Raw genomic sequence first — 19,670 nt, forward strand, 5'->3', positions numbered from 1 at the left:
TATCCGTCTGATCTTGAAATCTCATTATGCTTGGTTAACGTGACAACGACAACTAAAATGACCGCATACAAATTCATCCTTTTATAGAGCTCTCGTTAGTTGTTGCTTGACTGTGAAGACGTGCACACGCAAGAGACGCGGTGGAGGTTTGCTGACTAAAATCAGCAATCATCTCCCGGTTGAATTGCATGTGCTTGGGTATCAATATTGCGGACCGGGATCGAAATTAACCAAGAGGTTGATTCGTGGTGATTCGTGTATGAATCCGCTGGATGCTGCATGTAGAGACCACGACATTGCATACGCAAAGAATCAAGATATCGCAGAGAGAAATCTGGCCAACAAAGTGCTCGTTGAGAAGGCGTGGAATCGCGTCTTGGCTAAGGACGCTAGTGTGGGTGAAAAAGCGGTAGCCCGGGGAGTCACGAACACCATGAAAGCTCAATCAAAACTCGGAATGGGCTTAGCGGTGAAGCTGTTGAAGCTTGGAGCGGGTGCGAAGAAGAAATCCACAACGGTTGGGAAGAGTAAACAGCGGAAGAGGACAATAAATCTTAAATCTATCATCAGAGCTGCAAAGGCCTCTATGCAATCGGATCATGAAGCCGTCGATTCGGCTTTAGCAGGTCCCCCTGCGGCTGCGTGAGGGGCAGGGAAGAATGTTTATGTGCCTCGCGCTTCCTGCCGCTCCTCGTTCCTATTCTGGCCGGTCTAAGCGCTACTGGGGCTCCAGCGGGTGGTGCCACGGGTATAGCTAAAGCGGTCAACGAGGCTAGCGCCGACAAACACCACTTGAACGAAACCAAACGGCATAATGCTACAATGGAGGCGATTGCGCTAGGCAAGGGATTATACCTGATCCCTTATCACAGCGATATGGATATGTATTTACGACATGCTAAAAATTAACAAAGCTACCACGCCGAACTCTGACCGACATTGATTTACGCAAATATGCTAAAAATATGAAAATTTGACCCTTTCGCAACGTTTTTATGCGGAATGGTCTATCAAAATCTGGGCCAAAAATGTAGGAATCTGGAATTATTAATCTTGATGATGACAATGGTCCAGGGACATATTGGGTTGCGAGCAAAAAAAAATGGTCATCATGTTGTGTATTTCGATAGTAGAATTCACGTGCAGTCATGTAGTAGACTTTAAACCCCAAGATTCCATCGGTCGATTATCTGGATTTGAAGCGGTTGAGCTAGGATGAGATGTTACTCATAAATCTGAATCTGAATTACCGGTGGCCATTCTGGAGGTTAATACTTCATGGGTTGAGAGCAACATAACCACAGGGGCGTACATAAACGAGCGTCGAGCTCACACGGTTAATGAATTTTTCCCCACCGTTCCATCAGGATATAAGATTGTTGGAGTGCCTGCCAACGTCATTTACCTACCAATCGGCATACAGTTGATACAGCTGAGAATAATCGATCAAGACGACAAGTTGGTTAATTTTCGTGAACAAATGATAACTGCGTTTATATGTGAAAACTCTCAAATAATGGGTATCGTGTTTCAGATGAAAAAGTCGAGGAAAAGTTGTAAAACTGAGATATCATGGCCAAAACCATCAGTTGCCCAGCACCTCTGACGAAGCTTACATCTCCAACGAGGTTGACACCTCTGAACGTTTGGTATCTCCTGAGTCTAGGTCTTAGATCACGTGGAAATTTTGGGAAAAGAAAAATTCGCTGCATCCAGTGCGTGTTATCAAGCAAGAAGTAATAGGAATACAGAAACCCGTGGTATTCGGCGAATCGATTGCGCATTTTGATATTCACACCCATCAACCGTTTCCATCGTCCACCTTCCAGAACACCGATGAAATCCATATTGTTGTTCAACATCAAGACTTATGTCTACTGCTTGGTAAAAGCTCTCTGCACATTCATGGAAAAATTACAAAAGATAATGGTGTGACTGAGGAGGTGGCTACGAAATTGATCAATGTGGCTGTTTTTCGTTGTTTGAGGAATTTCGTTACGAGTTAATTGGAGTGAAGGTTGGTAGAAATAAAAATGTTGGCATCACCAGCGTTATGAAGGGTCACTTATCCTTAAGTCCGGGCCAGCAATATAGTCTGGAGAATACTGGTTGTTTGAGTGCAGATAACGAATGAACCGATGCTGCTGGAAATTTTGACGTTGTTGAGTCGTCGTCAATGCTAAACATTAGTTGATTCTCCACGTTCCAACACCGATATTAATGCTGTGATTCAGACCGCAAATACGGAAAACTTCAAAATTACCTTAAATAAAATCGAATGATTGTTACCCCACATCAAACTGACCAACAAACCGAAAATCCAGCTACTGAACTCCATTGCCAAGGATTCGGCCATATCCATGAGTGTTCGTTCTTGAGAAACTTACTGTATCCGATGCTCCCGTCAATGATGCGGCATGTATGGGCAGTCAACACATCGACACAGCTGGAGAAGCCGAGATATATCGTTCTGGGATTCCAAACTGCAAGGAGAAACGAGCCACAGGAAAATGCTAGCGAATTTGATCATTGCCGAATCAGAGATGTAAAACTTTTGCTCACAGTCTTACCCCTATGGAAATTTGAATCTTGATATATCCAATAATCAGTACGCCATTCTCTATAATATGTATGTCTGGTTTCGAATGGTCTACTGCAACAAAGACGCTGAACTTTTGCTATCGAAGCGTGAATTAATAAACAAAGGTCCTCTTATCGTTATCGACTGCTTGAAACAGAATGATTCGTTGAAAACCGGATCGGTGGATATTCGATTAGAATTTGAAGCGAGCGTGAAATTTCTTGCAAACACTGCAGCCTGTAGCATGATCTTGCACGCTCGTATTGTCGAGTACGGTCCTATTAGGGGCACGGCAAAGAAATTAGTTTGAGTCAATTTTGGAATGAGATGTTCAATTATTATTGCGCGAATATAGAAAATATATATGAGGTTATTTGTTCAATGAAAAATAAGATTATCTATTATTATTATTGCGTATAAGATGAAAACGGAATGAAATTGTTGATAAATAAAAACATCTATTCAAAGCATCCTACTGTTATTTTGAAACGGTCTGTTCTACCCACGACCACCTCCACCTAATAAAAAGTAGCCATCTTGCGGTAGACATTGGAAACAAAGCAGAGTCGACCGACAGAACATCGATTGATCGATAGTGGGGGGCGCCACATGTGACGAAACCTGCGGCAACACTTCTACCAGTAACACCAGCTGTCGTTAAAACTGGAGGTAACACCATCTTGCGGTTGATATTGAATGCACAACTGACCTTATCGATAAAACAGCGACTTTCGGCACCATTTATGGTAATGCTCTTATTGATAAGACTTCCGTCAGTAAAATGTCCGCCATCTAACGGCCAAAATTCGAAATGTCTGCTCATCTGACGGCAAAATTGAAAAATGTTTGCTTATTTGCCAGCACAAAAATCTCATTATCAAATTGCCAGACGGTAAAATCGAGCAAAAATGCAGGTGGCGCCATTTACGATGACGCTTCTGTCGGCAATACTACCGTAAGTAAGGTTTACTTTCGCGGGGTAACTTATCGACTGTCGGTAATGCCTGGAGTTGCGCCATCTGATGGCGGAAGTTAGAACCAAATCCAGAACTCTTATACATATATCCTATCCACTTGGTCGTTCTAAAACATTCTTGAAAACTTCGGTACTTCTAATTATATGATTTTTTAGTCAAAAACATGGGTCAATTTCTGAGTGCTTGAAACATGATTTCATCGTTGTTCATCTTTCTTAAGGGCGTTGCCTATGCCTCGAAGTTGCGCGCGAACAGAGACTCACGATTTTCCTTCTCATTTCTTCATTTTTGAAGATAATTAGGTTCTTAGGGGGTCATTTTGAAGATAAAGAATAGATCTGTGTCGCCTGTTCTGCCAAATTTTTGATTTCGCTTTCAGATTTGCGAAAAACGTATTTGAAAGTACGTTATTTTTCAAGTGAGACACAGCGGACAGTGAATATTTTTTCGAAATTCGGCGAAATAGGCGGCACAGATCTATTCTTTATCTTCAAAATGACTCCCTAAGAACCTAACTATCTTCAAAAATGAGGAAATGAGAAGGAAAATCACGAAGCATAAAAGAGCAAATTTTTCGCGCAAAAGGCGGGCGCCTGCTAGCGCCACGACCGCGTTAGCCGGCGACCATGCGAATTACAGGCAAGGAGAGTAGACTAAAACCCCCCGCTACGATTCCCCTCGTTCGAATCCTCGTCGCTCGGCACGTGGATAGTGTTCCGCGCTTTTATTTTTGCTTGTGTTTTTCTACCGTGTTTTTTATTATTTCGAGTCAGTATTTATTCCCGCGATGGCTAAGAACAGAAGGAACCTGTCTTTGAAGAAGAAGAAACGACCCGGCATAAAGATTTTGGCTAAATTTCAGGAAAAAATGAGGTAAATCGAATTATTTATATAATTGATGTCGCATTCTCTCCGACTTCGAGATTCAAACACTTGAGTACGAACAATCGCAGGGCTTCAATCTAATTGTAAGAAGGTACTTTCAAGAGCCGATATTGCTGTTTATAATAGCAGTATAAATTCATTCTCAAGTCTTTTATACATACGAAAATATAAACTAGAATGCATTGTAACGTGTGGTACTAGCCCGGTTTGCATTAGTCGCTAAAATATGTCATCAATTTGTTACGTGTTCAGGTTAAATGATCGAAATCACTATTCGGCAATTTGCATTAGTGTTTACACTTTGTCGATCATAAGGAATATTCTTATCACTTATTGTGACTACCTAAGTATCCAAGGTAAAGGTACAAGGTATCTGGAAAAATTTACCATACAAAGTAAATACGGCGCGTGCGTATTAGGCCACTAAAATACGCGCGTTTTGTTTTTAGAAATAAACTTGACGTAATTCTGGGGTAATCATACATGCATACATTACCTACAAAACTGTCATCAAATCAGATACTACTGTCAAGTATAATTTATTTAGAAACTAATTATAATTATAATAAACTCGTTTTCAAAATATTTGAAAATCTATGATGGATTGAGCAACTGGCGTTACTACCTATTGATCTATTCGGACAAGACGACGCAGCATAATTGAAAGATAAAAAAGTCAGCTTATTGTAAATGGAAATAGTAACACTCCCGAGGTACAAGGTACAAGGTGAGCAAGATGTGCTGTAACGTGACATTTCGGATGCGTGTTTCAAACCGCTCCCTGAACCCTAGATGGAACTCGAAATTAGGGATCCCGCGGATCAGACCGCTAATCATTTCGAAAAAGAGCGCCAGGACAAAGGTCACGCATCCGAGGCTCTGAGAGGGGACCATTTTCGGTCTAGCGAATACGACGTTTTCAGGATTTTTGTTTATTTTTTTTTGTTTCGAGTAAATGCGACATCGTACACAGGAGATCGGCGGCAAATTCGAAAAGCATTATCGGATCACAGTCGCGACGGATCGCGACGAACGGAGGGCCTCTCACGAGGCTACGGAGAGAGCGTCAACGCAGAGCTCTGCCGCGAGGGAACCCAAGGCGGACGAGATTCCCGTTGGTGGCCGGCGAGCCGTAGCCTCCCCTCACCACGCTGACGTCACGCAACCTCACGAAGTCGTCACCACGCCACTTTCAAACTACGGGATATCGGAGACTGGACAGCCAATCAGCACCCCTCCATAGCGGGATCCAACTATAGCGATAAGTTAGGCTATAAGAATTCCGGAAAGAAAACACCAATGAGAGCAGGAGAGTTTTTCACGACGGATAGCGCCTATGTTCGAGGCATGTTCGAATTGCGGCTCCGATTATAGCGGAGCTCGATATTTGAGTCCTGGCGACAGTTCGCGGTAGTCAAAATTTGCCAAGAAAGAAAAAGTTAATTAATTGTGTGTGTCATGGCCGAGACCGGGGTAGGCGACTTCTTGGTGTGGCTGCGAAGCGGTAAGCGCTATTAATTCCTTGCGAACGCATTTCGAGTGCAATTTAGATCGGCGCACCGGTCAACGGTTGGCCAGTTTCTCGTTGAGTTAGAGTAGCATTCGAAATTTGTTTGCCGATCTCCTTGTTGATGGCCGTTCTAGCGATAACGCGGAGAGTCGCTTTTGTTACAAATTGAGTGCAACCAAACTCCGCTGCATGGGTTCAAGTTGAGTCAGCTTAGGTAAAAGTGTCACCTCTCGTGTAGGTCGCGTATCATCGTGCGTGGACGCTCGGATTAGCGGGGCGGTTTGTGAACTTTTCGGGAATTGCGAGTACGAATTGAGTTCGGATGCGTTTCGATAATAGCCATACGATTACCGTGGGTACCGGCGTAATTAAAAAGAACAGCTAGAGATGCGATTAGCGTATCGAATCAGGATTGGCTGTGATTATTGCTCTTGTGGATGAGCATAGAAGCCTGGCAATTAACGCTTTATTTTGTAGAGGACGATAGCGGATAGCGCATCGAGTATGATTTTGGACCGACTTTTTTTGGTCTAGTGGTTTATTGTTAAGCGGTGATTAGCGCTGTAAATAGTAGAGGACGGTCGCGGTTAGCGCGTCGGGTCAAATTCTGTTTTCGGATTTTGAGTTATTATTTATTGTTAAGGCAGCGGCTAGCGCACGTAGGCATTAGACGCCGTATAGACTTAGTCATTTTTTTATTCTCTTTCTGTTTTATTATTTTTTTTTTTGTTAAATCTAAGTATTTGATTTTGAACTGCGAAGAGCGAATTGTGAATTATTATTTCTATTGTTTTGCATTTTGAATCGCGAAGAGTGACGGGTGAAATATTATTTTTTTATTTTTCTTTTGTATTATCGTTGGCTGGAAATATATTATTTTGATTCTATCACAGCTTGGTAAAATAACGTGTTGGTGTTGCATATCTCGCGTTCTCTCTCTCTACCCAAAAATTACCCCTCCCCTCTCCGCGGTACTGAGCTACCGAGCATATTTTCGCATAGCGCGTTGACGATTTCGAGGTGTGTTTATCACGCCAGGCGCCCAACAAAATTTTGCTGTATTGTTTTATGGATCCAGGTTACATCGTGGACGCCAAATTATTGTGCACGCGGTAAGTTCTTGGTCATCGTCTCTGAGTGGCCGAGGTGCGGGAAAAGTACACGTCACAGTGCATATTCAGAGGTTATGTTTACATCTCAGATAAATTTTAAGGTATACTAGTTAGGTAAATATGTACATGTTATTCTGCCAATTTTTATTTTCAGACCTTACAATTTTGCGCTACGTCCTAGAAAATATCACTTTTTAAACTAAAGGTTATTTAAAGAAAAAATGATAAAAACACTAAAAAAAACAAACAAAAATCGGAGACTTCTTGTGGGCTAATAGAATTTTGAAACATATTAAGAACTGAATATGAACAGATACGGCCGAAGGTCGGTCGGTTTCAGCTGGAATACCTCATATGTAGGCCGCTTAACTAACAAATATACTACATCACTCTTAAATACTTGGATGAAAACGCTTAACCTATGGTTTTTGAATTTTTTTTTTCACTCCCAAAACTTAGTAATTAAGAATAAATTGTGATAAACTATCCATGATTGACAATGAATTATTAAACCCCTATGTGTATAAGATTGGTGGCGCTTTGTTAACATGCAATTGTAATTTTAAAAAAAGTGCCGATTGATTGATAATTTAAAAAATTGATAGTTCTAAAACCAAAGCTCTAGGTAAATTTGTCTTGGTCTGGAAAATTTTGTTTTCTAATTCAGAATCTTGTATCAAAATGGGATCCGAATCAGTTACGGTATTCCTGAGAAAGTTTTGATTGAGAACAGTTAGAAAGATTGATTAGGCGAGAAAATTGCTTTTCATCTCATTCCTCCGCAAACTACTAACGAATATAGATATTTTTATTGTAATAAGTTCATGACATTTGAATTTCACATCCATTAGTGACGAATATTTGAAAAATTAAAGATTTAGGTAAATGATACTGTTTATAAAATCACATTTGTGCAGTTTTTCGAATAAAGAATTAAAATTCACGGGAGAACCTTTTTTTGCTAATGCTGTGACATAATAAATTGAAAAAAAAAATGATGGCATAAGTTCCTTCAACTGGTTGAAATTAGCCGGAATGCCCCATAAGTGTAATACTTGGCGCGCGATGCTACTATGTCGCTTGAATACCCTATACAGAAACTAAAGAGTTGGCCGTTTACGTTTGACATAGTGAATTGACATGAGTAGGGCGTACTTCGCTTGCTTAGTAGTAGATAATGTGCTTTAGCTGTAATTATTATTAATACCTGTGACGTGAATAATTGTCAAATCGGACCCTAGGTGCAAAAACGAAGGCAATTATAGCATGCGGCTTAGAATGACCTGCATCACCAGACAATATGCATATGAAATTCGTCACGTTATTGTATGCGATCCATTTTACCAAAACTAATTACTCCGAAATTTCACCATTTCCTGAAGTTCAGTAAGCCATAATACAGCATTTACACACTTACATGTTACAGGATAATATTTTTTTTTCCCAATCTTAGCTTCATCAAATATTCAAATACAACACCTGAAGATGAGAAAAGTATTACAAATATTTAATGAAGAGGGGAAAAAATGAAAAAATTATTATAAACTAGCAAAACTACCACATTCATTCGCTGTAGAGTAACAAATACGCTTTTTATGCATAACTACGTAAAGTGTGATTTCAATAAATATTTCGAAAAAATTGATGTCAGTATTTATGTTACCAGTATATGATGTGATTTAAGTTAATGTATTGCTCTGGTCAGTTGTGACGTTGCCGTATATACTTATCACTATAGATCTAATAAATCGCAATATTATATTCCTAGAAAAAATGCCATTTTTTTATTTTGGCGTCAAATGAAAATGTGTTGGAACGTTTTTATTCAGAATGTCAAACCATTTTCACGTTTGCGATACGTGGACAATAGACATTTGGAGATATATACGTTAACGTCAAAATCGACTACGGCACCTTTTTAACATTAGTAAAATTTGATCAAAACTATCCAACTAAAATATTATATCACTCATCTGCATATTCTTTTTAGGAAATAACATAATACGCAAGTATATTGTGATATTAAATGATCACACTGTAACATTCTATATAGGTTCTTACTCGATCTATAACAAATTGAGTATACAAGTATTGATAAATTACGTACTGGTAGTCACTCCTGTCTGTGTTTGACAAGCGTTCACGACACTAGACGCCTTCGCTATCATGTCATCAGAGACAAAGCTCGGCCGCGTCTGCAAAGTATTGATTAATAATGTTTATTAACCTCCGTTAGCCTCTGTATGCGTGCCTCCCTCGACACAGACGCAGATTTACTTTTGCATTTAGCTTGCATGACAATTACGGGATCAAAAGAATTGCAAATTTAGCGATAGAACACAATGTAATACGGTATAAAACATTTTTACTATTCAACCTATCTAGATACAAATTAGACTTAACCCTCTGGGTTTTTATTTAATGTTTTTACTACAAATAATCAATATTTTATACGCATGATTGTTTAATACAAATAATTTATCCAATTGAATATACAGTTGGATAAATTGTACCGTGAATTCAAACATAAATGAATTTAAAGAGAAGTAATACAAAAAAAATATTAAGAATTCCATATTCTTGAAATTCGCTTGGTTTGTATATGATGTGATTTTTTTTTGTGAAATTGTTCGCAAAAAGTAAATTCTAAGTAGCAACTATTCTAACTACAATAAAAATGTTAGAAACTTATAGTAAATGATGACAGAGAATTCAAAACTGCGCAACGCATTCAGTGCCTTTACACACCGGATAAAATCATCCCTCATCTTTGGATTATATAAGGTCCATTTACCCCTTCGTACAATGGATACTATTGTCTTTAACATGTCAAATAAAAGGATCGTATAAGACTTTAAGAGCTTACCCCCGCATCAACTGCAATCGTTGCCGAAAGCAAAATCACCGTCACCATTTCCATCGTTAAATGCTTCATCTTGTAATTTGTATGACGTCAGCAAAATTGAATTTATATGTAAAGAATTCAAACAGTTTTAAAAACTCGAGGGTCACCGTAGAATGACAAATTATAGATGTCACAATCGTCCTCGTCTTCAACTACTAATAACGAGTAGTTACTAAGAAAATATTTCTGTCTCAACTTGTTATGATACACAATTTGTGTCGTATGTATGTAGCTCACTAACTTTGGGCGGTCGATTGGTCCGTACTCTCAGTCGCGCAGGGTGCGACTAACGTCGATCCAGTTGAACGCATGGGCTCAGCCAACACCTAACCCCCTGACCTAGCCTCCCGGGCAAAGCCGAGACATCGCGAGCAGATGCAGGAATGACAGAACAAGAGTAGGTAAGAAATAAATTTTGTCACAGTATACAGGTTAGAATCTTTTTCCTTCTGGTGTTGTTGGCTTCCCTAAAAATCTGAATGAAAATGTCTAGCGAATCTAACAATGAATTCGGATGGAGAATAATCAGCGCCAACTGATTCGATCATATATGAATGATATTTAATCATTGTAAAATAAAGTGTTGGAGTAATCGTTTGAATAAGATCTGAAGTCGAATGCCCAAATTCCTCGGACAAAATAGGTTTTATAGAAAAAACTTTTGGGACAAAAGATCAACAGCTTAAAGGAAGATGAAAGATGACGTTATTTTCAATGTTTTGAGTGACTACAGTAAGGAGAGGTCGAGGTGATTATCTTAGATTACTTGACAGATGTTTTGCAGTTTTTATATATTAAAAAAGTTTCTTTAACGGATAATACCAGTTTGGCACTCGGAAAAATAAGTATTAAAATAAGTTGTTTTTTCCGACGCCTATTTGATACATTAAATAATTTATATTTTTCACTAATACATTATAGTTTCATGAATAAATCATTAAAAAAAATCAATAAAAAAAAAGCGGACAAGTGCGAGTAGAACTCACGCCCTGAGTGTTCTGTACAAATTTATCTATGTTTTTATGTGATATAATTATAAATGAACTATTTTCGGGCTTTCTCCGTTACTTGTGTTGTGAGACCTTACTTCTGTCCAAAGTGTACAGTCATAAAAATCCATATGGCTGATCGGTTTCTAATGGAATAAAAAAATATCCTGAAAACTTCAGCTTTTAGAGCCAAAGCTTTACAACATAATAAAAAACAAAAAAAAATGCATTTTTCAGTATTTATTTTATTGTAACTATTCTACTGAATATTTTTTAACACATTTTTTGGCAAGAATAACCGATAAAAGACGATGAAACGTAATTCTTTGTAAGTGTCTAAAAATCTCTTTTTTTTTAGTGAAAAAAGTTTTAGTCGTTTTATTTAAATATGTTCCTTTTGAGTATCACTCACAAGTTTTTCACAGAAAACTCTTTTCTTACTTTTTTTTAGATGGTAAAATTTCATCCATTTGGTGTAACATAGTAAAAAGAAAAGATGGATTTTTTTTTCATATTTTCTTCGAATATTATTTTCTACTTACTTGTTAATTTGTAATTTCGTATACTCATGTATTTTGACTCGCTAATCATGAATATGACAGTAAAAATACCCGCAATTTTGATTTTCAAGCTCAAAATTCACGAAAACTGAATTTTAAAGAGTTTTTTAAATTTTATTTTGATAAGCGTTGATCTTAGAGAAAAGTGTTATTCAGAAAAACTTTGTCCCATGAGAAGACTTATCTTTTATGGTCTGCGCAGTTTTTATCTAAAATAATTTTTTTTTTGAGAAGAATGGAATAATACTCCAATAGTTACCTTTTTGCCAAAACTTCATGAATTTTGATATTGTCTACTTACGCAATTTACCGCAGAAAGGTCGAAGTTAGGTCAGCCGTATGGATTTTTAAAAATCGCTGGTGGCAGGTTTTATATGGTTATCTGGCTATACCCTTTCACGATTCTACGTTAACGGGAAGTACTCTATAGGTTTTGATGAGTGTGGTTGCAAGTAACAAAATATTTGACATAAATGACCATATCTTTTGATTGCGATGACTTAGAAGTCTCAATTTCTTATATCTTCAAGGAATTGAAGGTCTTAATATTTGATATCAATTTCAACTTGATACCTCTATCCGTTTCTGAGAAAATGGGTCTTGACAGACGGAAAGACAGACATATAGACAGATAGACAACGAAGTGATCTTATAAGGGTTCCGTTTTTTTCCTTTTGCGGTACGAAACTCTAAAAATGGACAAATAGCGGAGATATAAGTCATATAGTAGAAGCCTCTTTTGAAAATCTTTGTCTATGGTGGAATTTTTTCATCTGTCAAGCATCATCGAAAAATAGTAAAAAAAATTTCCCGTAAAAAAAGATAATTGCTGAAGTGTAGCGTATCTGTTACGAGGTGGATGATTGTGATCACGACGAGCGGCTTTCGATGACCGCATTCTCACCTAGCCATGATGTTATTACGGCATATTTTGCGTTCGCAACCCACCAACAACGCGGACGTGCGAAGGATAAAGGAAAATGAAAAGAAGTATATTGAGGAGTTGGGTGTTTGAGTACATAATTGACTTATTTTAAAAGATATGGAGAGTAGAATGAGAAGATGTGAAGGAAGAAAAAGGGGAGAGAAGTGAATTTAAATGTTAGCCGAACGAAAGATGACCTGAGAGTAAATATACGAGAGGAAGGGTGCAACGGGGTAAGGTAACTGTAAGAGTATGGGAAGAAAATTTAAATAAATTTTTTGTAGAAATGACAGGTGTTGGAAAAAAGGTTTGATTATTACCAAAATTTCGAGATTTAAAAATTATTGAAAAATAAATGCCGCATCCAATCAAAAATCTTGTACTACATCCTAAATAATATCATCAAGAATACGTAGTATAAATTTCATCAAAATCGAGTAGATCTCGAGATATTTTGTTCACTAGTTTGAAAAAAGTAATTTCGAGCAAAACGCAAGGCTACCTGAGATGCGAGCCTTACTCTGTACCGCGCTCATTTGGAATTGGAATAATTGATATATAATATTATCATATATTATACAATTGGAATAATTGGAATTTTCACGTGTTTAAGGGCTTCAAATATTCCTAAAAGTATAAATAATAAATCTAACCAAAACAATCGTTTTATCGAAATCTCAAGGTGGTGTAATCTTTCAACTTGGTAACACGTTTCATCATTTTCATAACCGTTTTCTAGTATTTTTCAACTTGCACGCGCATACGGAAAATGTGATCCTGAATTCTGGAAAACCGCTCTATTAATTGAAAAGACTGTGGCGGACACCCGCCACTGGCGAAAAAACCGTTAAAATATTTCCATTTCCAACTAGCCTTCGAGTGTCCAGGCCTCGCCTCGCTAGCCGAGGGCTAAGGGTTTGACCGCGCCGGAAATTTCCCTACATGTGGCATTTTTGGCGCGACGCGACCCTTGGCCTCGACTCGGGGGCGAGCCTGCACTATTTCTTTACCCCAGTCTTCGTTGCGCTCTCGTAACATACGCATCAAGTAGCTAGCTTCATTCTTTTGCCTTCTGTACCCTCATCAATCAATCGTGTAAATTCGGTACCTCGTTTGTTCTCTGTTTCAATAAAGCATCTATTAATTTCTTGTTATCGTTAACCATAATTATCGGCATCAATCATCTCGCTAATCACCCTACCACTGCAAAATTCAGTTTTTGGCTCGATCAAAGTGTGATTGTAAGGTACATTGTATTAAATAAAAACCCTACAAAGACGAATAACAAAAGGCTGTAAGTGCCATTTAAAATAAAAAAAATTTGTTGAGAAATCAAGTATGAGCAAAGGCTAATGTTTTCTTAAAGAAATGTTTTTTCGTAAAAATAAAGGTACTTGCAGTCTTTTTCCACCCTCGTCTTCAATTTGGATAAGATTTAAGCGAAAACTCAAGTACTGGGCAGAGATAATCCATAAAACTTTCACAGCTTTTGCTACATCCAATTCAATATATCCGCATTAAGAGAAACAAAAAATGGCTTGATCGATGCATATAAAATTTGGAAATAAAATCTAATAATATGAAAAAAAATATCTTTCGACTTGTGGTGGTAGTCCGAATTCAGAAAGGAACGTCATTTTTAGCATTCTCTGCCAGTTTTTGTACAGTTTATATTCTCTGAATGAGTCATTTCATGTCTAACCAAACAGTCTTGATACATTACTATTTTTGATTTGCCCGAAATTTATATTCATGTGTTCTACGAACGAAAATAAGAGATATTTGTTTGAGAAAAAAATTAGTATCCATATTTTCAATTCTAGAATGTAATTTCAGATTTCGTATAAGGCGCACGCACTGTCCTTCTGGTGGCTACATCTTCAAAAATAGAGAATATAATTAAACAAACAAGGAGGCATCGGAAAGGGTATGAAATATCTTTTAACCTGATATGACATCATTTGTTTTTATATATAATCATTTGGCCAAGAATTTCATTGGTTGAATATTTTGCCATCGACTACCAATTTGATATTCTGAAAAATGTAGTTGTATTCGTTTGATAATTGTACAATAACCCAAAAATTTCTAAAATGTGTCGATGATGGAGTATAAAAAAAATAAAAAATGAACTTGCATTATGACGGTATGTACCGAGGTATAAGGTTCTTTTTTAAATTACTGTTCTGCAAATATTGAAAGATATGTATAGGTTTTCGTGATGTGATCCAATTTACGGGAAAGGATTTGTTCGGTGCTGAAGGTTCAAATAATTGCAAATGAAATTTGGAGAAAATATTTATTATTATAAAAAACAAATGTCTAACTTCTTCAAATAATTTGAACTTTCGAGATCAAAACAATCGTTTTCCGTACTTATAGGTATATGAGTCCTTCCATGTCAAGTCAAACACCTTACAGCTAAAAAATCGATCACGGATTTCAATTTGAAGAAGAATTGAATTCCTCGAATTTATTCGAATTTCAGTAGGGCTTTGCATTTTTATTGTGGAATTTGGGAATTTCACCGTTATTTACAAAATTTGGGAAAAAATTAATGTACTCGAGTACTTGTTATTATTTTCCTCTATTCGTGATTTTGGGGACAATAATGTGCGTGGGCGAGGTACTTTCCACGATGCTCGAAAAAATTAAGAGTATAATGATTGATCACAGCACTATTTTCATGCAATATTTGCGCTAGGAAAAGCTAAAAAAGAAAAGGAAAAGAAAACTACGGTTCCTGATAATTATCGATAAAAAAAACCCATTGCAGCCGGCAGACGGTGAATTTTGAGTTGGCAAGTGTCACGTGATAAGAAAACAAAACAAACAAATAAGGTACATACTATGTCTTGTGATATCGAAGTGGTACGTGAGGAAAGGGTTATTAATTGGCTTGTACAACGTGCTTGTGCTATGCGCCAGACACCGCCAGACACGAGTGCGTCTCTCACCGTCACCCGCCCGCTTCCACCGTGAGACGTGGCGCCGCCTGTCGTCAAGCCCACTCAACACTATGACTTTCCATATTATAGGTATAGACCATGCGGTCTACAATCCATGTTCACAGAACTCAGGTTCATAAACCTCACTGACCGAACGCAGGGAACGTGAGAAAAGAAAAGAGAAGCAGTTCACAAAATATCACTCGGAACTCAAAAATGCATTTCTGCAACTAACTATCTTGTCAGTACTGAACCGATTGGCCTCTTCAATACCAATCGTCTTGCACTGACGTAGCTAAAGTGCAATCACAAGTCTTTCCAAGACTCCCACCTTTCAAACCAAACTGATGCAACAGAGAATTATAATCAGAACTACATTGAACATCAAAGAATACAGAACTAATGCAAGCTTTGAACCGTATAGATCATTCTTAATCACTTAACGCTTATATTCAGAACCTCGGAACTTTAGTGTAACGAAATGAGTGAACAACGTCATTGCGAAACCAAATTTCCAAATCGATTACAAGAACATCTGATTGTTAATAAATGTGTATTTAAATTAAAGTGTTGTGTACGAATAATTATTTCAATCACGCATAGTAATGGATGGTACGACTCACAACACAATTTTAGATCATGGTAAGCTGAACGAGAAATCTATACGAGCAGATCGTCGAAGTTCGTGGACCTGGACATCACAAGGTTTGTGAATCTAGCTTGAGCCGACAAATACGCAGTAAATTAAAAATTTCTCGCGACGTTCTTTCCAGAACGTGACAGTCGAAAAAACTGTTTTCTTACTTTGCTCAAATTTTGAAAAATTAAAGAAAAATTTTTTCGAAAAGGTGAAAATATTTTACATAATATGCATCATTTTCGAGATAGCTTCTCCATAAACACACGGGAAATGAATTCTTGAAAAAGAATGGAAGAAAATTTTCGAATCATTTTATGCTTTCAATAATTTTGTTTTTCCTTCTTTTTCCCTATTCACTCTCTTTTTCGCTCGAGAAATGACAAAAAGAACGGAAATTGAATGAAATTTCAAACTTATTTCATATGTTTTATGTTATAATGTAAAAATTATAAGAATTAGTTTAAAAAACTGTAGTTATTGAAGATAGTTTTATTTTTAATTCTAAATATTCAATGTTTTCAACGAATTCGAAGTGAATATTCCGCAACGATTTCTTCGCTCATTGAAATAAATCATTTGGTGTGAGAAATTGAGCATTGGTTCTCATTTGTAGCGCGGATTTTCTAGCTAATCTTTAAAACTGAAACTGACCTTGGACAGATGATCGGGTCTCTTAATCAAGAACATTCAAAAGGACTAAATGCAGGTTTAATCCCAATCAGAAAAGTGTCTACTCCCCTATTATCTTCAGTAACTAAAGTTTTTTATTCTAATTCTCATACTTTTTACATTTATAACATAAAACATATGACATACGTTTGAAATTTCCTTTAATTTGTGTCCTTTTTTCAGTTCTCGAGCGGAAAAGAAAGTAGAAAGGAAAAAGAAGGAAAAAAAATAATTATTGAATGCATAAAGTGAAACAAAAATTTTCTTCAAAGTATTGATTTTTAATTAATTTCTCGTGTGTTTATGGACAACCCATCTCGAAAATGACTTAACTTACGTAAAATTTTATCAACTTTTTTAACGAAATATTTTTAAAAATTTCCAGAATTGGGCAATGGCAAAAAAACAGATTCTTCGACTTCAAGCTCAATTTCGAGAGCGTTTCACAAGCATAAACAAAAAAAAAAAAATAGTTTCTCGAAAATCAGAGTCTTTTTTACACAAACAACTTACTTAGAAAAAATTTTTTATATTGGCAAAGAAATGCAAAAAAATTAATAAAAGAAAAATTGAAAAACTCTACCCTGTACAATAACTTCAAAAAAAAGGAAGAAACTCTGAAATTTGGGTCATCGAGTCTTAATCGAGACTTGCAGCTCAAAAAATTGTAAGAAGACTGTGGAGCTGAGGCTGAATCCTAACGTCTAGAAGTGATGGTCATGTTCATGGATTAAAGAGCACTAAATACACTCTGATGGTGCCTCAAAATATCATTAGGTGACCAAGGGATTATCTACGATGAATATCCCCTTAGAACTGGATAATTCATTGCATAGATTTGCTTACCTTATGCTTTGAAACACACTCCGAAAAACTAGTGCGCAGATGATTGGTGGGAATGTTTTTTGTTTGATTCAGGTTAATAATTCAACGAAAATGACATGGAAACAAGATAATGTCAGTATCGTAACCTACGAATTCTTCTTGGTTTCGCGTCATTTTCTATACTTATTTACCCATTTATTTTTATGAATAAATTCGCTACGATTATATTAAGATCAGTTTGAAATAATATGTTTAAATTTTTTTAGTCAGCGCTAGACTGAAATGTACGGATTCGTTCCATTTTGACAGTTAAATTATCACTTAAAGTTTTGGGGATTTCAAGTCTACAGTTATTTTGAATCAATCTCGTTATGGAAGATCACAAAATACAACAGTGGACGTGTGGTAAACAGATAAATACAAAATTTTATGAAAAATGAATTTTTATAACATTTGTTTTGCCATACTTCACCACTATTTTCAAGTCCTTCTCATTTCACATTCATTACGTTATATCATTTTATAATATTATATACTATTGATATTATATCAAATGATTGATGAATTTCCACACAGCTGACTACTCACCATCAGTCGGATGCAATATCGGCTACCAGACTGATGTAAAGATACCTGGGCGCGGTCTAGATACAAGATTAACAGGTTATTTAGTTTTAAGATACATACCTACTACAAATACGTACTAGAAATGCATTTCTTGTTGTTGTCAAATCTCAGTTTATGGACGCAACGATGGTTTCATTCTGCAAGGAAATTTGAGTACTTGCCTGCAATTATTCGGTAAACCGTATTCTTCTGAATATAAGCCAAGGTTTTTTATCGTTGACAGCACCCGCCAAAATTGTCCACGTCTGCTACGTGTCTACCCGTCTTATGTGCGGGTAATTAAGAAAAATACCCTGAAATACTGTCTCAGAATTGGGATTCGTCTTATATGTGGGGTCGGCTTATACTTTGAACAATACGGTATAACACAACAAATCAATTCTCAATTTGAGAACTATTACATTTGTTGTACAAATAATGTTTTGCCTTAGATATTAATTATGTCATGGATCATATTGTCTCCATAGGTGATATGGACCGTTGAATATGTAACTTAAGTGAAATTATTTCGGTTCAAATTATATCGTATCGAATGAGAATTTTCTAATTTTATCATTTGGGAAACATCAATTTCTAAGTTATTATTCACAATGAGTATCAGCATTACAAGATTATACCATACCTTTGAGGAGAAAACCTACCTCCCCACGCCCCTTGGAAACTCCCTTGCATACAAGTATCTTTGTATATCAGGGTGTCCCTTATTTTCCAAGCTCCCATACTTCAGGAGTGCCGAGCGGAAATCTTCCTCATTTGACTTATTCTTTTGAGGGCCGGCATTTTTTCTGTGAAATTCGATATTTTTCAGAGGTATTTAGTTATTTATTAATTCCCATTGTTTATATAGTACACTACAAAAGAAAGTACATACCAGTAAACCGTGCAAAGATATAAAAATACCTGTACGTAGGATTGGGATGCTATAACTAAATTATATGCTAAGAAAACATAGCTTGCTTCAATTTTATTGATCTTAAACATTCCTAAGAAAGCTAATACGAGGGATTCTCCGTCAACTCGGCCACTTTTTTTTCGACCATCTCAAATCTGCCCCATAATTGGTTTTATCAAAGTACTACTAAAAGGTACTCTATGTGAATTTTTTCAGATTTTTTAATTCATTATTTGAGTAATTGCCGTTTTTTTCAAATGAATATATTGTTACGGGGTAGATTGCGTAGGCTCCGATGAGCGGTAATCGGAGCTTACTTCACGCCCAGCCAAGGTGTTATTTGGCTATTGTAGGGTCCGTTCACGTCGACTATGCACTCGCGTGCTACTACTCCCAATGCAGGAAATGAATGGAATAGAAAGGGATTGGTATTAAGGGAAGGTAAACGATTTAAAGTATATGATTGTTTATTAGTGGTCAATGCAACAGAGTCGGTCAAGGGAAAAAGGTATGGTCTTGGTTTAGAGAGATAGGTGTCTTGCTTGAGCGCTGGGATGGATCTGCCCGGTTTTGCGGGATGTAGGAGGCAAGCTAGCCGCGAGTTACAGAAGAATCTGCTGACTCG

The 19,670-nt window shown here is 36.9% G+C and overlaps 1 protein-coding gene across 5 annotated transcripts in view; it reads right to left on the bottom strand.

Moving 5' to 3' along the window:
* Window positions 1–10,320, bottom strand: part of LOC107227447 (pheromone-binding protein-related protein 6) — a 66,073-nt gene extending 55,753 nt beyond the window's left edge. For 2 of the 5 annotated variants that reach the window (XM_046738675.1, XM_046738672.1), the window contains exons 1-3: window positions 9,932–10,266; window positions 9,173–9,260; window positions 2,388–2,483 (exon numbers count right to left, since the gene is read on the bottom strand). In XM_046738675.1, coding sequence (XP_046594631.1) covers window positions 2,388–2,483; window positions 9,173–9,260; window positions 9,932–10,000 — 253 coding nt within the window. In that variant the 5' untranslated portion in view covers window positions 10,001–10,266. Of the gene's footprint in view, window positions 1–2,387; window positions 2,484–9,172; window positions 9,261–9,931 lie in introns of all 5 variants that reach the window. The other 3 variants (XM_046738692.1, XM_046738682.1, XM_046738689.1) reach the window with 2 other exon arrangements.
* Between the last annotated feature and the right edge of the window lie 9,350 nt (window positions 10,321–19,670).

Source organism: Neodiprion lecontei, chromosome 1, assembly GCF_021901455.1.
Source record: "Neodiprion lecontei isolate iyNeoLeco1 chromosome 1, iyNeoLeco1.1, whole genome shotgun sequence".
NCBI lineage: Eukaryota > Metazoa > Arthropoda > Insecta > Hymenoptera > Diprionidae > Neodiprion > Neodiprion lecontei.